Here is a 21,975-nt window from a genome sequence, read left to right on the forward strand (position 1 = left end):
ACTTTTTGTGCCTTGTAAAACATTTTTAAAGGAAACGGACAAAATATTTTTCCCAAAAATTACTCAGTGTTTAACTTCATAAATACAACACTAATAGAGCTTCGGGTGGTACATCTTATTTATTAATAATGCATGTCCTCACACAAATTGTTCTAAATACAAGATTCAAAATCATTGCAATAAACGTAACATTACATCGACCAATTACTATCTGTTCGATTTACAATACCCTCCCAAATTTAAACTAAATCTTGAAAGATCTTGATGATCTTATAAACAATTTACCACAAACCTTTTTTTGCTTATGGGAGATTTCAATGGTCATCATGAATTTTGGGGCTGTTCTGACAGCAACACTAAGGGTCAAATTATTGAAACTTTATTGAAAAAAATTTGCCCTTTGTTTGTTAATGATAAATCCAAAACTTATCTTCATCCTGCAACAGGTAACCTTCCTCGCTTGTTTTTGACAATTTGTCAACCGAACATCTTTTTGATTTTGAATGGAAAGTACGGATGATTTGCATGGGATGCCATTCCCAATTATTATTTCAAATACTTCTAATCTGCCATCAGACCACCCTTCATATTTCAAAAATTTAAAAAAAGCTGACGGAAGCAATTTGAAACGCTATGTAAAAAATGATTTGACTTTGGAGAATTTTACTAATTTTTATGATCCTATTGATCGGTTTTCAGTTCTTCTGTCCGATATTGCTGACAAGTCCATTCCTAAATTTTCAAGAAATGGTAAACATAAAAATAAGCCTTGGTATAATGATGATTGTAAGACTGCTGTTCGAAAACGTAGAGCGGTCATTAAAAAAATTCAATATACGGCCGACGAAAGAAAACCTACAATCAGTTAAGATTCTGAGAGCAAAAGCTCCCCAGAACTATAAAACAAGCAAAGAAAAAATCATGGCATTCATACGTTTTAAAACTTAATTCTAGGGCATCGGTTTTAAAAAAAGTCTGGGAAATGATTCGCAAAAAAAGTGGAAAAGGAAAATCTTCAAAATGTTTCCCATCTACAAAGTCAACCAGTCTATTGCATCTAGCAAGGAGGACATTGCCAATACACTTGGTAAAACTTTTTCAAAACCTTCATCAAACAATTAAAGATAAAAGGTTTCAAACATAAAATCGACTAAAGAAAGTAAACCTTTAAATTTTGATTCAAATAATGATGAAGAATATAATAAACCTTTTTCACTCACAGAATTGCTTGACGCTTTAAAATAAAAGTCACGATACCGCAGCTGGTCCGGACCCAAAATTTATTATCAACTCCTTGAAACATTTACCACAAGAATCATAGACCCCCCTACTTGAAATTTATAACATTACGTGGAAAACTGGCATTTTTCCAGATTCCTGGGGAGAAGCTATTTGTTATTCCCAATACCAAAACCCGGGAAAGATAGCACTAACCCAAGTAATTATAGACCGATTGCACTTACCAGTTGTTTTATGTTAAAACGCTAGAACGTATGATCAATTCTAGACTAGTTTGGTATCTTGAATCTCAAGGGCCCAATTACAAACTTTCAAAGCGGTTTTCGCAAACAGCGCCCGCACAACTGATCATCTTGTTCGACTGGAACATTTTTATCGTGATACATTTGTTAAAAAAGAGCATATAGTGTCTGTCTTTTTCGATTTAGAAAAAGCCTATGACACTACATGGAAATATGGTATTATGAATGATCTTAACGACTTAGGTTTTTAAAAAGGGCGTCTTCCAACATTTATATCGCAATTTTTATCAGATCGCAAATTTTTAAAATACGTGTTGGTTCTAAACCCTTTCTGACTCTTTTGAGCAAGAAACGGGAGTTTCCACAAGGTTTTTATTTTTATCTGTCACACTTTTAGCATCAAATTAATAATATTGTGAAATGTTTTTTCACCAGGGATAGATTGTTCATTATATGTTGATGACTTTCTAATATGTTATCGTTCAAAAAAAATGCGTACGATTGAACGCCAAATTTCAGCAGTGTTTGAAAAAAGTTCAAACTTGGGCGATGGAAAATGGTTTTAAATTTTCCCAATCAAAACTCAGTGTGTCCACTTTTGTCAATTACGGAAACAACATTGTGACCCTGAGCTTTTTCTAAATGTACAAAAATACCCGTTTTTGACGAAGCAAAATTTCTTGGTGTGTTATTTTGATAAAAAACTTTCTTTTATACCACACATAAAATACCTGAAAGCCAAATGTTTGAAAACGTTGAATCTTTTAAGGTAATTTCAAATACTGATTGGGGAGCAGATCGCAAGGTTTTGTTAAGACGTATAGAGCTTTGATTCGATTTCCCAAACTAGATTACGGTTGTGTTGTTTATGGTTCAGCCAGAAAAACGTAAATTTTCAGATGCTGGATACTATTCATAATCAAGGTCTTCGTATTGCTCTTGGCGCATTTAAAAACATCGCCCGTTGAAAGCTTGTATGTTGAAGCAAACGAACCCTCCCTTTACACGAGACGTGAAAAAAATGTCATTACAATATGCTCTGAGGGGAGCTGCCCCAAAAAATCCAATCCTGCTCATAAAATCATATTAAACCCAAATACCAGGATTCGTATGACAGAAAACCAAAACAAATAAAACCTTTTGGATTTCGCATCAGCAATTCGATGAAGGAAACTGATTTTGAATTTGATGATATCAAAAAAACTTAGTTCTGAATACACCACCATGGACTCTTAGTTCTCCAACAGTTTCTTTTTGATATGAAAACCGCCTTGAAAAAGTCTGGAAACAAACCCTGAAATATTCAAGTCCAAAATATAATGAAATCAAGTCGACTTACAAAGATCATTTTCCAATTTATAAAAGATGGTTCTAAAGATGATTCAAAGGTTGGGTGTGCCGCCGTTAGCAATCTGCATCAATCAAATTACCTTGCCAAAAAACGCTACAATTTTTTCAGCCGAGGCAAAAGCTATTGATTTGGCCCTTAAAATTTTTTTTCAGAATATAATGAAGAAAAGTTATCATCTTTTCTGACTCACTTTCTGTAAATTTCAATCAATACACAACCGTCAAAACAGAAAAATCCTCTCATTCAAAATATTCTTGCAAGGTTCATGAACTATCTTTTAAGAAGTCCCTCATATTCTGTTGGATTCCTAGTCATGTTGGTATTCATGGAAATGAGGATGCTGAACCGCAGCAAAGAATCACTTTCATTAAATCAATCAAATTGAAAATTTCCGTATACTGATTTTAGGTCAAATATCAAAAATATATTTTTAAACTAAATGGCAGTCTTCATGGAACAATGCTTCGTTCAATAAACTTCGTGAAATTAAACCTACTTTAGGTGAATGGCACCAGGAAATAGATCTGTTCGCAGGGAGGAAGTTGTTCTTTCCTCGTTGTCGAAAGGTCATACTCGGTTAACTCATTCGTATCTTTTGAACAATGAGATCAACCTGAGTGTGTACAATGTCAAACACCGCTTTCTATTAAACATTAATCAACTGTTTTGACTTCGATCCCACGCGCAATTCATACTATAATGTAGAATCGTTAAAGAGTTTTTTTGATCAAGTTCCTCCGACAAAATTTTGCAATTTTGAAACAAAAAGGCATATATCATAAAATCTGAACTTTATTTGATTTTATTTACATGTTTTACTTTTTATGTTTGCAATTTCTTTTTACGCTATATATGTATATACCTTTTACTTTAATAGTTTTATAGATGCTTTAAAATTAACGTAATTCATTTAACTTTTTTTCTCGGCGATATATGACCTTTTTGTGTCGATTCGCCGTAAAACCCAACTCATTCATTCATTCATTTAGATGATGTCGCAGTGTTTTTAATATTAATTGCAACAGTGTGAAATTTATGAAATACATTTTTCCGTGTTCATGCAAAAAGAACGACTGAATAGCATCAGCAAATTAAACAGGAATCAGGCTAGCATTTTGTCAATCCTTTTATGTTGTTCATTTCGATGAGCACTGAAAACATATATTTCCTTTCTTAAATATTTACATTTTCCCTATTGTTTTCCATTAAAAATTATGTTCATTTTCGTATGAACAGCAACAGGAAAGACACGAAATTTACGTCATCACTGCTGGGTGATACCGACCTGTTTTGATGACGTCCCCGTATAGTCAAGGAGAATGTTCCTTAGATGAAGCGCTGTTATTGCATTGTTGACCAGAACGCCCGGGATACTAATTTAATGTTAAAAAATCACAAAATATCTGCGATATATAATATTATCTTGTTTACCCAAAAGGAAAGGAAATATAATGTAAATAAAAGAAATGAAACTTTTTCATCGGTTTTTCATGCGAAATAAATGACAGAATAGCCTAGGATCAGCAAGTTAATCCATGAATCACGCTGATCCTATTCTGTCGTTAATTTCACATGAACACCAAAAAAATCATTTCATTAATTAATATACTAACACGGCCCAAGTCTCAAAAATTTAGTCAAAGGTAGAGAATAATTTTTGTGTATTTATTAGAAACACCAGAAAAGTTAATTTGTATCGAATTTTTTTCTGAAAACATGCCGGTAAAGTGCTATACCAGTATGAGTTTTCAATATTTACAAGCTAAATCTGGATATGCTTATAGCTAGAATATTAAACATGTACTGGCTGTGTAATTTTTCATACTTTTCTGGTTCCCAGCCTGATTTCCCCAGATTCTGGGGCCCCTTTTCCTTATTAATAGTGCATGGGTGCAGCTGTACAGCAAGGTGACTGACAGACACTTCTATTATTTGCCAAGTCTGGATTGCATCCCAATTTTGACAAAATCTAAAGCATTAAATTTGAAAAAAAAAAAAAAAAATTCTGTTCCCAGGTCACAAGAATCCTCAGAGCCTCAACAATTAACCGCTGTCTGACAAATAAACAGCACATCAAATCTCTACAATGCTGACTGCTGGATCCCATGCCTGCTCAACAAGAACTTTCTGACAAAACACCTGCTCTGCCCGTGGGCCAAAATGATCACGTTACTCCAATGTGTCAACTGCTGGTGACCAATCACGGATGATCAACACAAATAATCAAATTTTGTCCACAATTCAGACATGTCATTTAATTTAAAAAACTTCCCCGGCATCACTGTTTCGCTCAGTGTTTCAAAGGATCAGCAATATACGGCGGAACTTTTAACATTAACATAAATATGGTCTCAAACACTCCGTCTTCTGTTCACAGACAGTAAACATGGCGGCCGCCAGTTTTCGATGACATAATTATTTGACATATGTAGGTCCCAAAAAGATTAAAAGACATAGACATATTACGTTATTGCATTTGAACCAAACACAAAAATTTAAATAAAGTTGTGTATTTAACAAATTTGAACAGATTTTTATGGCCATTATTGATAAATTTTGTAATGAAAAAAGTATTTTCTTCGCGGACAGATATCGTAATAAGGCGGGTATATTGACAGTTATGTGTAAACTTGTTTTTACTTTCTTTTTCAATACTATTTAATATATTTAATTATTTAGCTGAGTCGAAAAATGAAAATTTAGCGAAAATGAAAGGTAATTTGTTGTTATTTAGAATGAAAGTAAAAGATGGAAATATTTCTTGTCGTTAGATTTCTTTGTTTGCCTGTTGGCACGCTCAAAGATATGTGAAAAAGTTCTTCATACACCTTCAGAGGCCTCCGACAGGGATAGAAGAGGTATTTAAATTTTAAAAATTTCTCATTTAACATTAGAATTAGTGAAGGGTATGCAAGAAAAAGAAACTTACATGAGCCCCCGTGAAAGACTGGTTTTTTTGCATCCCTCGGGACAGCGGGGGGAAATCGGAACCTCGCAAGCTCGGTTCCTCCTATCCCGCGCTGTCCCTCGGGATGCGAAAAACCAGTCTTTCACAGGGGCTCATGTAAAATTCTTATAATCTATACCGTTACTATCATCATCTTCCACTCACTTGTTCTTTTACATAATCATCATAATAATAAAGATAATAATCTATTAAAAACCTTTACTTGAAAAAAAAAAACAGTCCTAAAAAAGTTATTTCTCGTTTTCATTTCTGTAAAACCCTTTTTTACATTAGGACACACCACATTTAATTCTGAAGGGTGTTAGATACTACATGGTCAAAAAAGTAAAGAAGATCCAGGCTTCAACAGGCAGTCTGTCCCAAAAAAAGACTTTAGGAGGCATGCAAAAGGAAAACAAAATGCTACTAACCCTGAAGCAAGGGACTGTAATAATTTTTAGTCTTGTGTTTTGGAAACGACAATTTGATTCAACACACTTGCAATATCTAACTTTTAGTGCGTATCCACTTTACCTAACAGTAAAGACATCATTTGTCTCCTTCTCAATCGAATTAGAGTTATGTTTATATGACGAAATAGAACATAAGACATGTCACTTACAATACTTAATTAAATACGCGAGGATGTGAGTTACTCTTTTTGTAAAGTACTATGAATAAAAATAAAATCGAGGGTAAATTATAGTGTAAGTTTTATTTCAAAAGAGCATGAATAAAATCGTATCTGTATGAAAAGCAATGACTTGAATAAAACGTGATATCCTAAAATGTAAAAATAAAACTGTACTGTCTCAAACAGTTTTATTTGCAGACAACAAACATTTACAACACAAAAATAATGGTAACAGGCAAAAATCATGAGAATAAATGTGTTTATAAAGAGGGTACAGATATCTGTATGAATGTCATACTGGTGATATCTTAATTTTCATTATAACATCGTATTTTCTATGTTATTTTACCAATCACAATTTTTCCCAAATATGCTACTAATAACAGTTTGATTGACACTCTGTAACACTAACTTAAAAATCATTTTGAAAAAGAGAAAACACATTAGAATGGCTTTCTTCTTTTTTCTTTTATATTTTCAATGCATACAGAATTGAGTTTAAAGTGTTAGCATTTATAATTTGTCATAATGTTTGAAACGCAAGAAACAGTATAATTATGACTTTATACAACAGTATATATGGATTCAGTGTTGCTCTATTTTCTAGTCCTTTCAATATCTCTGTAACAGAATTAAGCTTAAGCTGGTGCTGGGAAGGGGAGGGGGCGCGATGTGTGTTGCACATTACCTCTCATGAACAAATTCAGTCCAACCGAGTCTGCGACTATTTTGCTTGGTTGCATTCAATGCTTCCAGATGATCTTCTTACATATTTTATCAATTGTCTTAACAGCAATCTTGAAGTGCCATATGGTGGGCGTAAAAAAGTCTCCTATTATTTGAATTGTGTTGGTCATGGAGTCCATTCAATGTCTTTGTAGTAGAATTCCACTTACATGTAAGTCGGTGCTAGGGGCCGTAATGGGTTTTGCGCAGTAGCCACTTCCCATTACTTCTAATGAACAAATTCAAACAAACCGAGTCAGCTATTATTTTGCTTTGTTGCATTCTATGCTTCCAGAGGAGGATCTTCAGACAGTTTTATTTTACTTTATTTTTAATTTTGCTGGACATATGATATGGGTTTCAAGCCTGAAAAAGGGCTCGGGATTATGATACAAAAGTATGGATTTTTTACCGTTTTACTCGGTTAATTGACGTCATGTACTAAATTTCATATGTTTTTCTCTGTATTGTCCAAAGTCCTTAATAGTACCTGTAGACACACAAATTTTCAGTTAAATATGCTTGTCATTGTGCTCTGAATGATCAGTATGCCAATTTTATAATCGCAACTACGCCTAAGTTCACGTCAGCGTAAATCCGTATGAAATGCAAAGTTCTTTTGGTATTCGCCGCCATAAATCTTTCTTTCTTCGTCATTGGCGCTGTACCTAAAATATTCAAACAATTTGTTTGCATCATAATTTTTCTTAAAAGCTAAGAACTTGTACGTCTGATTTCAAGGCATGGAGAAACATCGGCAAATGAATAAACCGCTTACCGATATGCTATAAATACTACAAAATTATTTAATAAATAAATTAACACAATGTTATTATTTATGCTTTATCATATAGATTTATACAATGTGACCTACTTGTTCTATCAAATTTCATTTGTGTGTTTTTTTTTTGTTTGTTTGTTGTTTATTTTTACCTCAAAAAAGTAAACAATGGGGCTCAATTACAATTCTTTGCAAGATGCAAGAAAACCTACCTATGTCGTTTTGTAATAGCCTTACTGCAAAAGGTATATCGACATCCTTTGTGTGGTGCTTTGCCTTTCTACTGTGTTTTCTTTCCTGACTCGCTGTAAATTTAGCCTCCCACATTTCAGTCAAAGGTCGTTTTATGCAAAAATATAAATTGCAAAACAACTATCGTTTTCAAAAGTAAATTCATAATAAAAGAATGCAATTATGGCTTAAACACATTCAATACTTTATAACAAAGGAATAAAATTTAGACACTGATCAGACTTGAGAACTGTTTCATTCACATGTCACCAAACTTTCCTTTATTAAAGATCAAATTGTCACTTCTGACAAAGAAATGATGTTTCCAAATACTCCGCACTAGTTTCGCGTTTGTGTAGACATTTCATTGAAGACTGGGAATTTCAAATTAAACCTTTTTCGATTTTCGAAGTAATAATTGTAAAGCAACAAAATATCATATCAAACTAATAAAAAAAAAGTTCGTGTCCAGCATCACCATCTGTCACAAGAAAATATTTACGTGCAATGCATCATTTTCTCACTTTCATTAATATTTCTCTTATTTTGTGACGCAGTATCAAAATATTGACTCACAATGTGCATTTTCGCATAAAATAAGCAACTACTTGATCAGTATCACCCAGAAATCTTTCTTTTTGATTAATTATCAATTTTACGTGCAAGGCATCGGACGATTTTATTTGGAAAAAGTTCTCGACTCGCTCAAAACCTACAGGTAATCTAAGAAACTAGCAAAACTACAATTTAGGGTGATATACCGTTGGAAAGAGATTTTTGTACTGCTTAGCCTGTGCTATGTCTTATAAAAACGACTGAGTATAAATGTCACTTACTTCGCATTTTCCATCAAATTTGGCTTCGTGGCGGCCATTTTATCGGTGTTGCGCATCATTTTAGGTCACGTGTTCCCCCACACTTGGTACTACATAAGCCACTGTGTCCCTGTCTGAATCAGTGAAAGTATTTAAATCAATAGAAAAACTGCTGAATTGTCAAGATCAGTAATTGTTTCATCTATTAAACTACTACTGCTTTCATCAAATTCAGTATTTCTCTATCATTACCGGCTTTGCTTTGTTCCCCACTACTCAATCCAACCTCCCCATCTTTATCAACACAATATCAAAATTCCATTTCTCTAAGTTTGCCTGCATCAATGTCAGGTAATCTTACTTCTCTTTCTCTACCTACTTCAGCGTCGTTTAATCTAACTTCACTTTCTCTATTTCAACGTCATTTAATCTACATGTAACTTCACTTTCTCTAACTATTTCATCACCGTCTAATCTTACATCTCTTTCCCTGCCTATATCATCATATCTTATTTCACTTTTTCTGTCTTTTTCAAACTTCATTCTTTTTTCCACTTTCTCCACCTATTTCAACATCATCTAGTCTATTATTACTTTTTCTGCCTACTTCAGTACCATCTGATATAACTTCACTTGCTCTACCTATTTCATCATCATTCAATCTAACTTCACTTTCTCTATCTATTTTAAACATCATTAAACCTAACATCACTTTCTCTACCTGTTTTACGTCATCAAATTTAACATCACCTTCTCTACCTGTTTTACCATCATCTGATCTAATCTCACTTTCTCTACCTATTTTACCATCATCAAATCTAACATCACTTTCTCTATCTGTTTTACCATCATCTAATTTAACATCACCTTCTCTACCTGTTTTACTATCATCTAATTTAATCTCACCTTCTCTACCTATTTTACCATCATCTAATCTAACCTCACTTTCTCTACCTATTTCAACATCATCTAATCTTACTGCACTAGAGACATTATCTAATCGCACTGCTGTATACATGCCTTCATCAGCATTACCTAATTTCTCACTAACTTCACTTTCTCTACCTATTTTACCACCATCAAATCTAATATCACGTTTTCTACCTGTTTTACCATCATCTAATTTAAAATCACCTTCTCTACCTGTTTTACCATCATCTGATCTAACCTCACTTTCTCTACCTATTTCAACATCATCTAATCTAACTTCACTTTCCCTACCTGTTTCAGCATCTTCTAATCGGACTGCACTAAAGACATCATCTAATGGCACTGCTGTATACATGCCTTCATCACCATTAACTCATTTCACACCGATATAATTATTTAAAATTATATCACTTAACATTCCCCCTGTATTTTTACACAAGTTCCCAAATTTGAAATTACTTTTACTGTCCACTTCAACATTGCCTGATTTCAAATTATCATTCTGTACTGTACTGACATTTACCCTTTCTTTGCATTCCCCAACCACTTCTAATATCCCACCACTCTCTAGACCTTTTTCAGCACAACATAATCTCACATCTTTGCCTGTATTAATCATATCTCATTTAATTTCACTACTTTTGTCTTCTGGCTTACCAAGTAATTCCTTCTTTTTATCTTTGTCAATTTTAATATCATATATTGTAATATCTCTGTCACTGCCAATATAAAAATCACTTAATCTCACATTAGCACCTGTACCTAGTTCAGTATCACTTAGTCTCATGTCACTTTAACTGCTTCATGTCAATTTCATCACTTATATCAATACAACTGCTTCCTACAACTGAATCAGTTTCATCACAACTTTTAATTTCTAAAACACTACTTTGTTAATATTCACCATAACTAATTGAGGAAAATCCTGCAAATTCACTACATGTGCTAAGATTCAAATACTCATACTCATTGTATTGATCAGAACTCTGTCTCATTTGTAAAAGTAATATGTGTGTAGCCTCAAAGCACTGGCCACACTTGTCTGATAAAAGAGCACTCAAATGTTGAATAAATATGATGAGGTTTTCTAAAGAAGAATGCCCAGTAACAACAGCTTTGTCATCAACAATGGGCATTCCGCATTCATTTCGACTGTGCGAATCAAAAAGGTAAAACCAATTATCATCCTTTATAATGGCAACAGTATAACAGTCAATAGCCAAAAACAAAACTGTGACATATCTTTTAGAGAATCATATAAGTTGTAAAAGGGAATACTTTATGCTCTCTATTGACAGTTCCACAGTATTACTGTTTACTTACAACATCAAAATGCATTACAGGTTTTGGAAGTTCACATATCATCAAATATTTGGATGATCCAAGCAAACTATAGACTATATCTCCTTCATCTAGGATATTATCAAGATCTGTGGCTGACCAGCTCTTTGGTGACTTTTCCATAGCAGTAACCATAGCAATTACACTGTTGGCTGTGCACTGCTTTCCAGCTCCAATAAATTTGGAATTTCCTTGATGTAGAGTGGCCCAAGCGGACAGCATCCTGAAGTGAGGGATATTCATTCACTGTATTTACCGCAGGTACAAGCTGTCTTTAAATCAATTGTGCTTGAAATATTATTTTAATGAATACATGCCTTATAACCTTACATACGCTACAACTCTTGTCATATAAAACAAAGTCGTATATTCCAAATGTAAGCGGTAAGTCAATTCAAATTTTAAATAGTGCAAATTTTTATCCTCACAAAACATATGACTTTACAGTATCGGTCTACTCTCAATTGATATGATATATTAATTTGTTTGTACAAATTCAGGGGATTACAAAAAATCTAATCTAATTTATTTACATTTTAATCTAATTTTCCTGTTGGTTATTTAATAAAGAATGCATTAAATTTTAGTAAATTAATACTGCTTTAAACTATGTACCCAAAATACTGTAATGAAAATGCACAAGTTTTTAGCAGAAATATATCACGGGTAAAATATTATTCCACTAAAATGTGTATATATTTCCCTATGAAATTTTTTTTTTTAATCTTTTTTATTATATACATTATCTAAAAATATATTCATACTATTTAATGGAAAAATATTGGGAGTTTCATGTTTTATTTTGCAATATTATTATTTGCCATTGATATTTTTAACCCTTTATATGTATATACGTTTCTTAAATATATCATTTTAGAGACTTTTTACAAGTTTTGTTTCAATACAACCTTTTCTTGGCGATATATTATATAGCCTTTTTGTGTCGGTTCGCTGTAAAATCTAACTCATTCCCTCACAACTTTGATGATATTTTCGAGAATAGAATTATTTTTACTAAGTTGATTTTATTAAATCTTTTCAAATTTGTATGTCAACATATTGACTATTACCTGCATGGATAAGATAAAATAAAATGTGTAAATCCGCGTGCTGACTTTTGGAACATTTGCCATTGATTAAAGAGATCCGAATATCTTGAAACGAATTTGAAGGTGTAGCTTGGAATTATATCTCGGGTCAACGTACTATAGTTATTTTTATCTCAGAAAGAAAGTATTATTGTAGTTTCAAAAACAAGTACACACAAGATGACAGTTGTACCTCGGATTATTTACATTTCCGTATGCCAGATCCAGTATTTTCTCCGGATAAGTAATGTTACGAAATGACGTCCGCTTTATCAAATGTTCAGAATTACCTGAAAAAGTATGGCTTTTCAGCAAATCTAACTACATCTGTCTATCTAAATCATTCTGAGTGACAGGAAAGTAGAAATGTATACTCCTAGAAAGTTCATATTACTTTCGTTAACCTTTCGTCTACTGGCGGCAAGTGATTTTGCCTTTGCGCCCAGTGCAGACCAAAATCAGCCTGCACATGTTCGCTATGCAATTAGTAATATTTTATTGAACACCCCTTCGAATAATAAATGGTACCGTCCAATTTGAATAATGGATCATCCCATTTTAAAAACCTAGCAGGGTTCTACGCATTCATCATATTGTCAGCAGATGCATTTAAAATCAATACAAAGCATTCAAATTTCAATTAGATTAATACACAGGCATTAATACAATATAAATTCTTGTGTATCATCGTTATCAGATACATGGGTGTATGGTCTGGGAAATTAAATTTACTCTTCTTCAAGTATTATAATGAATCAGCGATTTGAGTTCGATTCAACGCCATGTTTTAGCAGTGTTTCATTTATGTAAAGGCAGGCATTTAAAATATCTTTTTCTTGTATACAATGCCAGTGCTAACCTCTTCTTTGCAAGTAACTGCCGACTTCCCCAAATGAATCAGCGGCGGAAGTCGAATGATTACAGACACACTATTTTGTCAGTCGTCAAGGAGAACATTCGCCTTTCCTGGGGATCAAACTCACGATCCCGCGATTCGTAAGTGCCTTTTACTGTCAATTTAGCAGTCTGTTACAAAAATAGAAAAAGAGGAAACTCCATAGGTAGCTCAACACGACAAAAACGAAAATGTTGCAGGCTCAGTTTGATTGAGCCTGTTCATTGACGGTAGTGGAAATGCATGCTATCGTCCACGCCCTCTAGCCCCGGGTTGAGTAAATAAAAAAATAACACGTCATAAAAGTCGTGCTGAACGATCTGAGAAGATCGAAATATAACAGCCCTTTCGACAACTATGTTTTTTGGTTTATATCAAAACTAGAATGTCACTTTAATAGCTAATTGATATACGTCCGCAGACAATATTTGTAACACATTTTGATGGTACTGCTGACATTTATGGTGCTACCTCACATGTAATGTTTGCTGTTGCATTTAGCCAAGAAACATCTCGTGGTATCATTTGTTTAACGGGGATTAATTGTCCGCCGCAAGTACGTTACGTGATAGCTTGAATATATTGTTTGCCATACAAAAGCTAACATGCGACTAGTTTATCTAATCACATTGAATGACTGTATATATTGCAATGTTCACATAAAGTGATAGTGGGAGAGGAAAGACCGACCTTAAAGCAAGAGAGCAGTGGTATTGTTTGGGAAACTTTTGTTTTAATTTCCAAATTTTGTCTTATCAAGTACGAGATGCGTCAAATATGGTGGACAACTGAACGTTATTCAAAAAAATGTTTTAGATCAAATAATGTTGTTGACGATCCATCACATGGTAGCTCTGTTGATGAAACATCGAAATGTCTTGCTTTCAAGTCAATTACCAACGTTTTTATACACCAAACAAAGTCAAAAAGTGTTTCACTGGTGTTTTACCAAATATATGTTCCCATGACGTCAAACATATGATAACATGAGTTTGGCCATAATGAATTTACTTTATATAACGATCTGCGGTTGTTCTATGTTTAACAGTTCGCTTTTTATTTAGTCTGTGATAGCAGACTAATTTAGGTACTTACTGTGCAATTTATTTTTAAGTGTGCTTTGCTGTCACTACAAAGTAATGCAACACACATGAGCATGTTTTAAGCAAAGCAGCGATACACTTATTTATTTGTTTACTTTGTTGGGTTTAACGTCGCTACGACATAATAATGGCTTTGATGGCGGAGAAAGACCCTAGGTGCCCCTCCGTACATTATTATTCCCCTGCTGGTTGAAAACCAGTTTCAGGGACTATAGGAATGTGCTTTTCCGTCATTCTGTACGTCCACAATTTCGTGTCCGGTCCATAAAGGGATTTTAATATTACTTGACACAAATGTTCCCCATGATGAGATGACGTGCCATGCGCAAAGCCCGGACCCGTAGCTCAAAGGTCAAGGTCACACTTAGCAGTCAAATGTTAACATGACTTGAACAGGGTATGTTTCGTGTCCGGTCCATAACTCTGCCATCCATGAAGAGATTTTAATATTACGTGGCACAAATGCTTCCCATGATGAGTTAACGTGTCATGCACAAAACTCGGACCCCTAACTTAAAGGTCAAGGTTACAATTGGAGGTCAAAGGTCAACTGTGCTTTTTTCCTGTCCGGTCCATAACTCTGCAATTCATGAAGGGATTTAAATATTACTTGGCACAAATGCTTCCCATGATGAGACTACATGCCAGGCGCAAAACCGGACACTTAGCTTAAAGGTCAAGTTCACACTTAGCAGTCAAATGTTAACATGACTTGAACAGGGTCTGTTCCGTGTCCGGTCCATAACTCTATCATTCTTTAAGGGATTTTAATATTACTGCTTTTTTTCCTGTCCGGTCCATAACTCTGCCATCCATGAAAGGATTTTAGTATTACTTGGCACAAATGTTTCCAATGATGAGACAAAGTGTCTCGCGCAAAAGCCGGACCCCTAGCTCAAAGGTCAAGGTCACAATTGGAGGTCAAAGGTCACTAGGTTTTTTTCCTGTCCAGTCCAGAACTCTGTCATCCATCAAGGGATTTTAATATTACTTGAAATAAACGTTTCCCTTGATGAGACAACGTGTCATGCGCAACACCCAGAAACCTAGCTGAAAGGTCAAGGTCACACTTGGAGGTCAAAGGTCAATAGGATTTTTTCCTGTCTGGTCTATAACTCAACAATCTTTAAAGGGGTTTTAATATTACTTGGCACAAATGTTCACCACTATGAGACGGAGTGTCATGCGCAAGAACCAGGTCCCTTGGTCTAAGGTCAAGATCACACGTAGAAGCCAAAGGTCAGATACAAGTATGACTTTGTCCGGAGCATTTCTTCTTCATACATGGAGGGATTTTGATGTAATTTGGCACAAATGTTCACCATCATGAGACGGATTATCATTCGCAAGAACCAGGCCCCATGTTCACAAAACAATTCCAGTCTCAGCTGAGTTTGATAATGAAACTTTAATTGATTTGACGTCTAAATTGCATGTTTAAAATCAAATGTTAAGTTAATATGTATTTTCTAGTGACTATTCAGTACTAATAATGAGCCTCAACTAGAATTTAATCTTGAAGGTCTAGTAAAAGTTGCATTAAAATTTCAATTTCAAACTCAGTTGAGACCGAAAATTGTTTTTTGACATTGGGCCTGGTCCCTAGGTCTAAGGTCAAGGTCACACTTAGAGGTCAAAGGTCAAATTCAAGAATGAAGTTGTCAAGAGCATTTCGTCTTCATGCATGGAGGAAGTTTGATGTAACTTGGCACAAATGTTCACCACCATGAGGCACCCATGTTTTTAGAATTATGTCCCTTTGTTATGTTATCACTATAAATAGGTTATATTGTAATTTCTTTATTACTGGTAGTAGAGAAAAATCAAGACCACTTTTCTGTGGTACAACATGCATGTTACATCCGATTGTTAGGTGTATTTTGAAATATCTCTACCCGATAAAGAGTTTCATGTGGACTTATATGATATAGATTTTTTTGGATTAATTTCCCTTTGTTGTTACTATAAATAACTTACATGATAACTTTTTTATAATCGGTCAAAAAAATTCATATGAAAACAACTGTAGATTTTTATATATGCAAATTTTTTATCCAAGTGTTTTGTTAATAACATATTGTATATATAGTACATATTGTTTATACATCATTGACAGATATCAGTTCATTATGTTACAACTTACACTGCAGTATAGCCTGGGAATCCAGTCTGACAATTTCTAACTTTTTTTTTCTACCTGCAAATTGACAGCCTGGGGAAACCTGTTTTTCAACCGCAGCGCCACCTATATTACACCCGAAATATGTGGGTGTCTGATAAAGAACGATAACTTCGAAAAGCAATAATCCATTGCTAAAAATAGAAACGGAATTCTCACGGAAAAAAAAAAGATCGGAATCGTATACTTCCGAAGGGTTCCGAACATTTCCGGGCCATAGACAAATACTACTTTTGACCCCCAATAGCTTTTCAAGCAAGTTGTAATAACTTTTAAATATGTCAGTAAACTTAAGTTTGCGTCATAGCCATCAAGATGTTATATAAATGCAGACCTGGTGATCTACGTAAATTGCCGTGTTTTCAGCAGAATTGCCTCGTTTTCGCTTCAAACGAGCGCAGATATGATCATATGTTAATTAGGCTAATTATAGAAAATCGATAATCAGCACTGACATGGAAACTCCTTTAGGTTGGTAATATGAGAAACTCGATGAATGCCAATTAACACTAATTAGCACAAATTAAGTCGGATCAATGCATAGATATTATGTATTATTTCTTCTGACAAAGCACAAATATTATCAACGGCTTCCCAGGCTAACTGCAGTAGAGAAAACTAGGTTTCTTCTAGTAGGGGACTTTGTATTGCATAGCAATATTTCATTCACTTGTTTCATCATGAGCGGGCGCCTGGGTAGAACTAAATACCTTCCGTAAACCAGCTTGATGGCTTCCTCAAACACTGTATGTTGTTTAAGAAATAATATATCTCATTCAGTGATTTGTCGGTGAATTAAATCATTGTTTGGAGTTCAGATGCGAAGGAATTATATCACGTGGGCGCAGCCCGAATGATATAATAATACGCATCTGAACGACAAACTATTATTTTATTCAAGAGCAAATCACTAAATGAGATATATTATTTCGATTCTAACACGTTACCAAGGATTTTAAAGTACATCCTTGACGACATCCATTAATATTTGCCTGTTTTCTGTTTGTTTCTTTTCCAGCGCGCCAATATTCCATTCGATGTCTGACATGATAATTGTGACGTCAGAAAAATGAACTGTTGTTTGATTAATAACACACAGTGATGTTTAATTAAAATCACACAGTGAAGGAAAATGGAACGGGTCGTGATAGAATATGGAGTAACTGGCAACATTTTCTCAATCGTAAACAAATTACATTTACTGATATTTTGTCTATTTTGTTCATATCTCTAACGAAACATCAAATATCGCATCTCAATAAAATTAATCAGCACGTAAATCGTAGTAGGTTTTGAAGAAGCATGTTGTTTTGATTTGCTAAAAGACCATAATATGAATGATATATCTGTGAAAAGCTGACCACGCACTCTCCAATAGATAATATCTCCTAGAACAGGTATCAGCGCTTGCTGCAGTTGAGGAACTAGTAACTGAAATAGATGAAAGTGATATAAACTTAATGATTTATTAATGGAACACACAGGGGGTTGCAATTGCTGACTAACTGCTTTGGTTTATATATCCCAAGAGATCTGGCACGATACATTGGGCTTAACTGAATTCGTTCACTATTGTTTGCTTTGATAGTTATCTTACAATGTAATATCAACGTATAAATACTAATGTCTGTTAAACCTGAAATGTTATATATGACTACCTGTCATTGTATAAATGCAATAAGAAAAAAAAAACAAGAAGATAGATCTACAAGAAAATAATAAAATGAATGAATGTGCTAAAAAACCGTAACGAAATACTTATAACATTTAAAAAGCTATATTACAAGATTTCATATTCTGCATGAATGCAGACCAGCAAATTGCGTCTTGTTGTTATATGACTTTTCACATCATGGAGTTGTAAAAGTGAATTAATTATAATAAATTGAATAAGGAAAATAATATTCTACTGACGCGGGAATTGTATTAAAAAGAATAATGCAACTTAAGAATTCCACTTCTGATAAGAAAAAAATGAACAAAAGAATTGCTTTTCAAAAATGGTACACTTTCCAGACGACAACATGTAATAGTTTACATAATGGTGCTGTTCTATTAATAAGATAAATATGTATGAGATATGTTAATTCAAGTTCTGCATAGACGTATTGCTTACGTTTAATTTGTGAGAGAAATGAAGCTAGGATCAGCGCGGGCATTACTTCATACAATAAAAAGCGTAGACACATTTAATGTCGGATCATCGAGAGACAATAGTCTCTGATCATTGTGACCATTAAGGCTTTAATGCCTGTAATAAACCTTACGAAAATATTCCCGGATATTTTTCCAAGAAAAGTGTAATACGGGCAACTAGCTTGCAATTCCGCAGTTCTGACCGTCGAAGCAGTTTATTGCCACTGAAATCTTGAATTGAGCTAACACTGTTTTCCGATAAGCCGTTTTGTTCAGATTGAACGCAGTAGAGTTATTTGGTATTGATACGAACAGGAGTGTATATATAATGGAAAACCATATATTTCGAAAACTACCGTAGGAGATGTCTCATTTATCATAAGGTCATTATTGGAGTTAAAAAAAGTGAAAGTCTCCGTGTCAATGAAAATTATCATATTGTATGTATGAATGGATCAGAACACGACAAAATGGACTTGCTTTATTGAAGTGTTATCTAAGTTTCTGAATACATTTTGAAGAATAGAATCATAATAGTAAAAAGAAAATGTTAAATAATTTTTAATTGAATATTTTTAAGTCAATGGGATACATACAGACCAGTGATACAATTATTATAATTTTTCAAAACCAAAAAGGATTAATGTAGTATGCTTATCACGAGAAGTTTGCTTTGTCAGCAAGACAGATGATTGTATTTTTCATGATTTAAATGTTTTACATTTGTTACGTTAGAATGTAAAAAGATGAAGAAAGGAAGACTTTTAATTACGATAATTTGAAATAGACTGATATAAATTAAACCATGCAATGGGTAACGTTTAACAGCGAAACTGCAAGAAAAATATCAAAGTTATTTAAGTAAATAATGGGGTGCATTCAATCAGGCAAACGTCGTTTGTATTCGGACAACATGAAACAGCTTTCAGTAAGGAGTGAATCAAAATACGTGGCTGAAAATAGACCCGACCTAACGGAAGAACATAAACAAATTGTCCGAGAAACATGGGATATAATCAAGCTGGATATATCTCGAATCGGTGTTGTTATGTTTATGAGGTGAGTTTCATCAGCTTAATTGTTGATAAACAATTGTTTTGTATTATAAACAGAATACACATGAAGTACAAAGTCTCATAATTTGAAGAATCTGCATTCTATATAAATGCTCGAGTAAAGGTATTATTAAGGTATTGGACCCCTAATAGTAATGTTTAAAAAATGGCATTTGTTTGGTATATTCTTAAAGTTGACCATGTTTCGCACTTAGTTGCAAATTTTAAACAACTTTTACCGTGCCGTTTTTTGTAAATTTTGTATAATTTATGATATTTCCTCAAGCTGAAGTAGAGACAAATTTCAAGGTGATGGCTGGCCACTATCTAAAACGTTTGCAGATAATTCATTACAGCATTAATTTTGATAAAAGAAACATCAAACCATTGTTAAACAATAATAAAACACAAAATAAAACTGAAAATATCATTTTTTCTAGGATGCCTCAAGAAAACAGATTTAATGTGACAGAATTCTAACTCGAACATTGAAAAATTAAGGTCGAATCCTGTGGGTCTGATTTGAATTTTGCTCACTTCATTCAAAAATAACCTTGGGGCAGAAGTAAAACCTACCTGCATTTCTTCCACAGTATGTAATCTAAAGAATGAAAGCAAAATAGAGAACTTTTACCGCATGTAACTGATCGATCAGTATCTTTAAAGATGTCTAACTCTACCGCTCCTGATTCAGAGGTAAATTCACTTTGAACAGCAAGAAATCGCTTATAAAATGAAAAATTTTCACTTCTGTACAATACATCCATAATAAGCCTTGGAAGAAGTAAAAACTTATTAGAAAAAAAAGAAAATATGGAAAAAAAAGTTTTGGTCCCAGTGGGGCTTGAACCTATGCTCATCCGCCCCCCCCCCCCCCCCCCCCCCCCCCCCGAAATGGCAGTAAAAGTAGGTTTATGGTAGGAATTGAATACTCTTCAAAAAGGAGGTAGTCAATTACGGGTCCAATACCTTAAGTAACACAATTAGATATTGTGTATTCTTTTTCTTGTGTGAAACTGCTAGCCAGATTTTAAAATAATTTTACACAAATAGTCCCTGTGTGACCCTCTACCAAGATTGCACAAACTATACCGATTCGTCAAAAAACATGGCCGCCAGAGGGTGTGGTCACTTTTTCCATATGTATATAGTGGAAACTAAAAATCTTGTGTGAAACTGCTAGCCCGATTTTAAAATAAATTTACACAAATGTTCCTTGTGTGACCCTCTACCAAGATTGTTCAAATTATTCTGATTCATGAAAAAAAAAAATTCGCCAGAGGGCGTGGTTACTTTTCCCTACATGTATATAGTGGAAATTTTAAAAATCTTCTTTTGTGAAACTGCTTGTACGATTTTAAAATAATTTTACACAAATGGTTCTTGTGTGACCTTCTACAAATATTGTTCAAATTTTTCTGATTCGTCAAAAAACATGGCCGCCAGAGGGCGTGGTCACTTTTCATTGACAATTTAAACAATATCTTCTCCAAAATCACCGAACAGATTTTGATGAAACTTTACACAAATGCTCTCTTGGTAGTCCTCTTTCAATGTTGTTCAGATGGTTCCGGGTCATTGAACATATGGGTCTTTTTTGTTAAAAATAGGTTTTTAGTCATTAGACTTTAAAAATCCTTTTCACTAGAGCATTGAAATTAAGCATTTGATATAAGGGTTTGACTGTCTACCATACTTGTTTATTATCCTAAAGTAAAAAAATGGCCACGTCCCTGTGTCTGACATGTACTTAATATATGCTTTTATATAAAGTTTGAAAATCTTCTCTGAATCAATAATGGCTAGGGCCTTGATTTTTGGCATGAGATGTCAAATTTGTAATTTTTAACGTACTTATTCAAATTATTGCCCTAGGTTCAAAAATGTGTGTGAAATGTATATAATATAAGCTAACATAGAAGAAACCTAACTCTGTACTAATTCAAATGCACTTGAAGTCTTGTACACAGGTGAGCGCTTTATGGTCAATGACCCTCTTGTTTAACATTTGCTGATACAATGGCAGAAGCTTTGTTTGCCCTCTACAGAAATATTAGCAATAATCATAAGTACATAGTTGCACTACAATGTTATACAATAGGACTTGATCATTCAATAAATAGTATTTTGCAGAAGCACAAAAAATGTTTGTCAAGATAATGGTTCATTCGTCTGGACAAAGGAAACAGTAATTTCAAATAAAGCCTATTAATGTATACAATGCAAGCTGATGTTGTATTTACAGCAATGTACAATTGTCGTGCTGGCAAACAACATTTCAA

General features: G+C 33.9%; 2 protein-coding genes across 2 annotated transcripts in view; one reads left to right on the plus strand and one right to left on the minus strand.

Annotated features, from left to right (window-relative positions):
* Positions 1-9,498: 9,498 nt before the first annotated feature.
* On the minus strand, positions 9,499-10,251 carry LOC128547856 (antho-RFamide neuropeptides type 2-like). Its single transcript, XM_053521581.1, has one exon. It carries the CDS (start codon positions 10,249-10,251, stop codon positions 9,499-9,501), a length of 753 nt encoding a protein of 250 aa, XP_053377556.1.
* Positions 10,252-18,851: 8,600 nt separating this feature from the next.
* LOC123545751 (cytoglobin-1-like) overlaps positions 18,852-21,975 on the plus strand; it is a 55,535-nt gene continuing 52,411 nt past the window's right edge. The window contains exon 1 of the mRNA XM_045332058.2: positions 18,852-19,697. Within this exon, the coding sequence (XP_045187993.1) occupies positions 19,507-19,697 (191 nt within the window). The 5' untranslated portion in view covers positions 18,852-19,506. The remainder of the gene's footprint in view (positions 19,698-21,975) is intronic.

The sequence above is a fragment of the Mercenaria mercenaria genome, chromosome 1 (assembly GCF_021730395.1).
Source record: "Mercenaria mercenaria strain notata chromosome 1, MADL_Memer_1, whole genome shotgun sequence".
In the NCBI taxonomy this organism is placed as follows: domain Eukaryota; kingdom Metazoa; phylum Mollusca; class Bivalvia; order Venerida; family Veneridae; genus Mercenaria; species Mercenaria mercenaria.

Excerpts from the sequence above, each read along its gene's own strand:
- LOC128547856 (XM_053521581.1), bottom strand. The coding sequence starts at position 10,251 with ATGTATACAGCAGTGCCATTAGATGATGTCTTTAGTGCAGTCCGATTA.